An 8231-nucleotide genomic window follows, 5' to 3' on the forward strand; every position below is an offset into this window, starting at 1 on the left:
GGGCCAGAGACACAGGAAGCAGGAGCCAAACCATCCACAACCCGCCATCTGCTTTTCTGCCAACCAACCGACCCCACTTGCGAGCTGCAATCTGCCATGCTAACTGCAATCCATGCTTGCTAGCTCAGCCACCATCTTCTTGCTAGCCCCCATTTACTGCTAGTGTAGCTACAGCAGTTATATTAGTGGCCAATGGCTCACTGGTTACAGCTGACGGCCAACTAGCCACAGCTGATGGCCATCCAATCACAGTTGATGGCCATTTACTACCTGAGCCAGCACCTTTCCACGTGAGGCCGAGAGCCTGGAAACTGCTCTCTGGGGCTCTGTCCCCACAGCTCTCCTGGGGTGAGAGACGACCTTGACCTCACCCTCATCTCCCACGGATGACTCAGCAAACGTTTCCTCCTGGGATTACAAGTCCTGCATCCAGGCTGCCTCAGCAAGCACTTCCCAGCCCACAGGGCCACAATGGCCTTCGCTTTCTCCAGCCTACGCTGGTTGTGGAACCGTCCACGTCTTTCCACCTCTCCACAGGGTTCCAGCTCTCCAGCATCTGCTCCTCCTGGTCTTCCTGAGACTGAGTGTTTATACACACAAACTGCTCCACTGTCTTTCGGAGAGCTTTGGCCGGCACTGTACCCTGCTCGGTGGGCCATGTGTCATGCAGGGCGGCAGGCGGGGTCTCCAGTCCTGCTCCCCGCACAAGAACGCAGGACATAGTGAGGCCAAAAAGGAACACCCACAGAGCCATAAGTAGGGGAGTCATATCACTATAGTCTCACTGGCAGCTGGGTTGGAGACACAGGAGGCAGGAGCCACAGAATCCTCAATCCACACTCCACCATGCTAACTGCAATCCGCTCCTGCTCGCTCAGCCACCATCTTCTTGCTAGCCCCCATTTTCTGCTAGCGTAGCCACTGTAGTTATATTACTGGCCAATGGCTCACTTGTTATAGCTGATGGCCATTTGTAATGCGGGGCGGCCTGTGGGGTCTCAGTTCCCACTCCCCACATAAGAACGCAGGATGTGGCTAGGCCAAAAAGGAACACCCACGGAGCCATAGGTAGGGGAGTCATACCACTATAGTCCCACTGGAGGCTGGATTCACACGACCTTTGTCTCTGATCCTGAAGCTTAGCAAGCAAAGGGATCAGGGCTAGGGGAGAGTTTATCATGGCCAACCCATGCCTGGGGAGCTCGAAGAGATAGTAATAGGTTCATTATTAGAATGAGGTTCAATCAACCCACCCTCGTTAAACTCCATTATTTGTAGAGTGCTCTGTTAGGTGCTAGAAATTGACTCAGAGATGTGAATAGATAGTGAGCACCTGTTGTGTGCCAGGTACTGTTCTAGGCATTATGAATATAGAGGAACACCTGCCCTTCTTGAGGGGAAACAGGCAATATACACATATCTAAATGAATCAGATGAGTCCAAATAAGACTAAGTTCAAGGAAGAAAATGAAACAAGGCAATACAATAAAGGAATGACTGGGGTGTGGCTACTTGAGTCAGGGTAGTCATGGAAGGCTTCTTGGTGGTGGTGATACTGAGCTTATACCTGAAGGATGAGAAGGAGCCCCTCTCTGCCCCCAGCAGGTGGGTATCAGAGCTAAGAGCATTTTAGGCAGGAGAAATAGCAAGTGCGTAGGTCCTGAGGTGGAAGAGGAGGGCAATGTGGCTGGAGTGGAGAAAGCAAAAGAAACAGAGGCAGAAAAAGGAGTTGGCTGGATCTGGCCCCTGCCTGGTAGGTCACAGTGATTTTATTCTAATGCTCTGGGTAGCCATTGGGTTCTAAGTAGGGGAGTGACATGATTTGATTTCAGTTTTGAAACGATCACTCTTGGCAAATATGCACATGAAAAGATGTTCAACCGTCATTAGACATTACGGAAATGAAAACTAAAACCACAATGAGATACTACACAGTCATTAGGATCGCTAAATAAACAAATGGACAAGCAAACTGCTGACAATACCAAGTGCTAGTGAGGACATCAGAGCAGCTGGAACTCTTACACCACATATACAATTACATAATATTTACACCACACAGACAAAATAGGTATAAATAGCCTCAAGAGCATTGACAATAGCAAACTGTGGTAAAATGATTAGGAAGTGATCAGTTTTAAGTATTTATTACTAAGAATTCTGACTCCAATTACAATGTGCTCCCCACCACCCCGCAACCCCTCCATCCAAGTAATTCTGACCCCAGCTGGGTGTCCGATTTAACTCAATTTTGATACCATCTACCTGGAGTGGTAAATGAATGCACTCTGCTAAAGCGCTTTATTTATGCCACCTTTCATTAATTAATTAATTCCGTTTAAAAGTACTTATTGAGCATGTATTCTGGGCCAGGGACTGTTAATTTACGAGAGCGGATTTTGATCGCTGGCGGGCGGGACGGAGGGCCGGGATTCCCCGCCCACGACAGTGAGGCCCAATCGGGTCCGTGGACAGGGCGGAGTCCCGCCCTCTTAGCTCCCTCTGGTGCGGAAGCGGGGTTGCGGCGAAAGCTTGTGTTTCCGGTTGAGCTGGAGACACCGCCTCCCGCGAAGGTGTGGACTCGGCTGCTCTCCTCTCTTCTCCGGGAAGATGTTCTACCATGTGAGCAGGGCACGGGGTGGCGGCGAGGGCAGGGTCGAGAGAGGACGAAGGGGGCGCCGGGAAGAGTGGCCGCTTCTTGCCGCATCTTCCTGCTGCGCCTTGCCTGGTCTCCATGCCACTTTCCCCGCAGATATCCCTGGAGCACGAGATCCTGCTGCACCCGCGCTACTTCGGCCCCAACCTGCTCAACACGGTGAAACAGAAGCTCTTTACGGAGGTAGAGGGGACCTGCACCGGCAAGTGAGTGCCTTGCTCTGTGCCACCTGATCTATGCGCACAAGGCAACCCCTCCCCAACTCCCACTCATTCTGCAAGGTCCTGCCGTTTACTCTGGGGAACCCTCTCACACACTCGTAGGCGCCCCAGGCAGTCTGTTGCTTCCTGTTTTGGGTTCCCATGGCCCCCTCTGTAAAGCTGGATCTCAAGATTTACTTCCCTCAGCTTAGATTGGTCATTCATTTACTCCGCACACGTTTCTAAAGCTCCTGCTGTGTGCCAGGTCCTGTGTTGGGCCCTGGGAACGATATAGAATGAGGCCAGCCAGCCGTCATGGAGCCCACAGTCTAATCATTGTTCCTGTGTCTGCTCCCTGTGTCTGATTCTCCTGGTTTTCTCTATCTCCATGCCCAGGGACTGGCATGACACATCTCTGGGCTACGCACAGAGGTCGCTCACACTGTGGTGGGCCGCCATCATCAGAATAACCTGGGGTATCTCTTGAGCATGAAAGTTCCTGAGGCTCATCCCCTCCCTGCAGAATCGAGACTCTGGGGACAGGCTTGGGAATCTGCATTTTAATAAGTTCTTCCCAGGTGATTCTGAGGATCTCAAAGACTGAGGTCTCATAGCTCCAGGACTGCAGCCTTATTGAACATGTATTGTGAAATTATGAGAGCAGTGTTCGGCGTTATATATACTGATCGCCCTGTCTTCCTTCTTGGTCATTAGGCTCTCTAGCGTCAGGGGTGCCATCTGCTTCCTCTTTGTACTGGCCCGCTACCCCCAGGTTCACTGAGTCTTGTTGCAGATGGTTTTATTTATTTATTTATTTATTTATTTATTATTTATTTATTGGGGAACAGTATGTACTTCCAGGACTTTTCCAAGTCAAGTTGTCATCCTTTGAATCTTAGTTGTGGAGGGCGCAGCTCAGCTCCAGGTCCAGTTGCTGTTGTTAGTTGCAGGGGGCACAGCCCACCATCCCTTGCGGGAGTCGAGGAGTCGAACTGGCAACCTTGTGGTTGAGAGGATGTGCTCCAACCCACTGAGCCATCTGGCCACCCGGGAGCTGAGCGGCAGCTCATTGACTTCATTCTAGTTGCGGAGGGCGCAGCTCGCTGGCCCACGTGGGAACATGTGGGAATCCAACCGGCTGCCCCGTTGCCCAGAGCTCGCTTTCTAACCAACTGAGCCCCCCCCCCCCTTGTCTGCCCCTGCAGGTGGTTTTAGAAGCTCTTCCACATACAGTACCTTTTTTTTTCATCCTCCTCACAGGTATGGCTTTGTAATTGCTGTCACCACCATCGACAATATCGGTGCTGGTGTGATCCAGCCAGGCCGAGGTTTTGTCCTTTATCCAGTTAAGTACAAGGCCATTGTTTTCCGGCCCTTTAAAGGGGAAGTTGTGGACGCTGTTGTCACTCAGGTCAACAAGGTGAGACAATAGATAGAGGAGGCAGGGGGATGATCTCTCAGAAGGTGTGGGACAGGTCCCAACTCCGCTTGCTAAGTCTGTATCCTTGGCTAAGTCATTTTTTTGTGCTTCAGTTCCCTCATCTGTCAAAAGGTATAATAATTTCGCCCTGCCTCACTCAGGGCATGTAAGTCCATATTAATAGTCATAACAATAGTAGCCTCTGTTAATTGAGTAGTTATTGCAGGCCAGGTCATGTATAAAGCCTTACAGTGACTCTATAAGGTGGGTGCTTTTATCCCTTTTTGTAGATGCTTAAGCTTAGAGAAGTCTAGTGGCCGGTGTCACATGACCACCAAGTGTTCAAATCCTGGACTGACAGGATTTGACAGGAGTCCCAGGTCTTAGCTCTTTACTACTTCACCATATTTGCTTAACTTAAAATGAAACTTGAAAAAAGAGAAATGAAAACAAATGCTATAATTCAGAGTGGTTTCAAACATGGAGAATATGATTAGAAATCAGATACAGGTGGGAAGCTTAGAAGACTTTGGGCGATAAAAGAAAGAGCAAGGGTCACTCATTTTCCTTCTAGGTTGGACTCTTCACAGAAATTGGACCTATGTCCTGCTTCATCTCTCGACATGTAAGTCTGGGCATTCTGGGTCGGGCTAAGGAGAGACACTCATTCATGACCATCTATTGGAGCGTCCATTTAAAGTGCTGACCCAGTATCATTTTCCTTTCAAGTCCATCCCATCAGAGATGGAGTTTGATCCTAACTCCAACCCACCATGTTACAAGACAGTGGATGAGGTGAGTGGGTAGGAAGAAGTCAGTGAGAGGGAGGAGGGAATTAGCTGCTCTGAGGGAGAGTATTGGCTGTCGGGTGTCTGAGTACACTGTTCCCATCTCCCAGGACATTGTGATTCAGCAGGACGATGAGATCCGCTTGAAGATTGTGGGGACCCGTGTGGATAAGAATGACATTGTGAGTCTCTTGCCTGCCTCCCTGACTGTACCAGGCAGAGCTGGGAGCTGTTCATTTCTTACCACCCAGAGTTCCTGGATGTTCTGCGCTCCTCTTCTGCCAGGAGGAGCGGATGGGTGGGCGGAAGGCCTGGGGCTGGGGCTTAGAGGATAGTTCTGTGCTGGCTTAGGCTTCATTTCCTTTTTACCTTCCTTCCTACAGTTTGCTATCGGCTCCCTGATGGATGATTACTTGGGTGAGTGCCTGATCATACATGCCAGGGTTGTTGCCTGGGGAAGGGTTGTGTGGGGGCCGGGGTGGAGATGGGATTTAATGCCTGAGTCACAGATGAAGGAACCCCTCATTCTATCCGCTTGGAAGATCCAGGACATGTGGCCCTTGGGATGGGAAGTGTGCAGTTATAGCTGCCCCAGCTCTGAGTTTAACTGATGTGCTTTTCCTGTTCTCCCAGGGCTTGTGAGCTGAACACCAGGGCCTCCTTACCTGGTTTGGTCCTTATCTAGGAGGTGTGACTGTCACACTTCCCATTTTGTCCGGAGGCCCAGTCTGACTGCTGTGGGGGAGGCAAAGAAGGTTCCTTGTCCCAGAAGACATCTGGCTTTTCTTGCAGCTTAGCAGCCACTTGCAGATTTTGACTGTGTGTTCTAACCATAAAAGGTCCTTGGTTCTCATGGTAGTGTTATCTCCTTTCTTTGGTAAGAACAACTATTTCTTAACACGTTGCATACGGTGGGGTTTAAATCCCTCGTGAAGATTCTCATGATCCGTACACAACGTGTTAAAAGGCTGGGGTGCAGTTGCTCGTTAGCCCTTCTTTGTTTTTGGCCTGATGCTTCAACTGGCCTCAGCTACCGAGGGTATCTGACTAACCCTTTGCCAAGGTCTAAATTTGTCCTCATTGAAGGGAAGGCATTAATGCGGGGTCTTTGGCTTCCAGCATATGATACTATCATTAGAGCCACTCAGAGTGCCAATCTAGTTTTTTAGTATTTTCCCTTCCCCCACCCTTAAAAATAACCAAGAATATAGCTGGGGAGAGGAGACAGCAGGCATGGAGAGGTAAACAAGAAGATAGTGATAACAGACTGTGGGGTCCCAACACAGCCCTTTCTAGGATGGGTACAAAAACAACAGAGGGCTTTATGTGCTGATCAATCACTATACTAAACTGACCTGAAGGTGTGAAAGGGCTCATTATTTCATTAAGGTGACAACAAAAATAAAGGAAATGACAATTAGATTAAACAAACATACTACCCTCCCTCACACTATGCCATTACAATACTATTTATCTACCTTGGAGTATCCTTTCCCAGCCTATCTGCTTGCTGCCTACTAATCTATCAAATCTCAGCCATATATATATATTTTTTCTCAGCTTTTCTTGACTTCCTTGGGAAGCAGGACTGTGTAGTAGAAAGCTTGGTATTTGGATTGCTACAGAACTGGTTTCAGTCCTAGCTGGATGATTTATGTTTTCTCATTGTAAAATGGTCACATGACCCTCTTTGGATGGTTGCTGCCACTGTCAATGATCACACAGCAGGTTGTTGAATAATGTCATTTCATTCGGTGCTGTTTCATTATAACATTAATGAGATACCTGAGCAACTTAAGTCTTGTTTATGTCAATTACCCTGTGGTAAAATTGGTTTCGTTATATATCATTTTGCTTAAAGTCACAGAACCTGTCAATGGCGTTAAGTGAGGGCTTACTGTATGTGCAAGTGTCTGGCATAGAACCTGGCCCATGATAGGCATTCAACTGTTAAATATAATCACTACTATATAATACATATAAAGCAGTGATTATCAACTGGGGTGATTTTGGCCCCCAGGGAACATTTGGCAATGACATTTTTGGATGTCACAAGTGGGTGGGGAGGTACATTTGTCTCCTAGTGGACAGAGGCAAGGGATGCTGCTAAACATCCTACAGTGTATAGGACATATCCCCATAACGAATTATCTGGCCTCAAATGTCAGTTGTGCCAAGGTCCAGAAACCCTCAGAGGAAGCATCCAGAATAGCACCTAGGACACGGTAGGAATATGGTTCACTTCCCCTCACCTTCACCACTCCTGGACCGATAGACGCTGTTCCATTCATACCTCTGTAGTGGGTCACAAAACATTGTTATTGTCTCCCTTTTCACTTTTTATTATGTAAAGTTTCAATTTTATTGAGATAATTGTAGATATACATGTATCCCTTTCATTTTTGTATCTCCAGCTCTCGGCACTGTGCCAGGTTTTCCAAGTTTGTTGAATCCAGGAAAGTTTCTGTGCTGGATTTGCAATGAATTTTCTAGTGGAAATAGTGTTAAAGTTGTGAAACCACTTCACTGTATACAGGTTGTAGGGATTTTCCCTAAGTCCTAAACACCATGTGTCTCACTGAGAGTAAAATTCTTCCCAAGTTCTCAAATGGATCCACCCAGCTGTAAATTGTGTCAGAGATAACCCAGAAGTAACAACAGACCTAGAAGGAGGGGACTGATGGACAGAGAAGCAGCTCATGGGACGTAAGCATGTGGGTGCTGGTGAGGATGCAGAGTGTGGCACCCACCAAGAAGGCTGGCATTTTGGGGAAAAGACTAAATGGACATGGCCTAGAAATGGTTTCTAGAACTCTTCTGATCTTTTAAGGTTTGGTACTACGGGAATTAAAGAGGTCTTAACGAGATCACAGGCTGATAGTAACAGGAGTACCTGCCTGGTAACATGCTAAATCCTTCATACACATTACTGAATTTTCACAATAGCTCCATGAAATAGGTTCTGTTATCCCATTCTATAGCTGATAAAAAAAGGTCAGAGAGATGATCTAATATGCTTAAAGTCACCCAGCTAGTGAATAGTGGAGCTTTGAATTTTTCCTAAACTGTCAGTCTGACTCCAAAGCAATCATAGCTCTTGTCCAGGACTGGATGGCTGGGGAGAAAGAGCCACTTTTTTCCCATATGTGGCCATGTGGGTCTCACTA

General features: G+C 47.9%; 1 protein-coding gene across 1 annotated transcript; it reads left to right on the plus strand.

The window, feature by feature from the left end:
- The first annotated feature begins 2511 nt into the window (after positions 1-2511).
- POLR2G (RNA polymerase II subunit G) lies at positions 2512-5917 on the plus strand. The gene is made up of 8 exons (XM_019713884.2): positions 2512-2622; positions 2753-2862; positions 4117-4276; positions 4851-4901; positions 5006-5071; positions 5175-5246; positions 5448-5481; positions 5698-5917. Exons 1-8 carry the CDS (start codon positions 2611-2613, stop codon positions 5709-5711), a joined length of 519 nt encoding a protein of 172 aa, XP_019569443.1. The 5' UTR covers positions 2512-2610; the 3' UTR covers positions 5712-5917.
- Positions 5918-8231: the final 2314 nt, after the last annotated feature.

The sequence above is a fragment of the Rhinolophus sinicus genome, linkage group LG06 (genome assembly GCF_036562045.2).
Source record: "Rhinolophus sinicus isolate RSC01 linkage group LG06, ASM3656204v1, whole genome shotgun sequence".
In the NCBI taxonomy this organism is placed as follows: domain Eukaryota; kingdom Metazoa; phylum Chordata; class Mammalia; order Chiroptera; family Rhinolophidae; genus Rhinolophus; species Rhinolophus sinicus.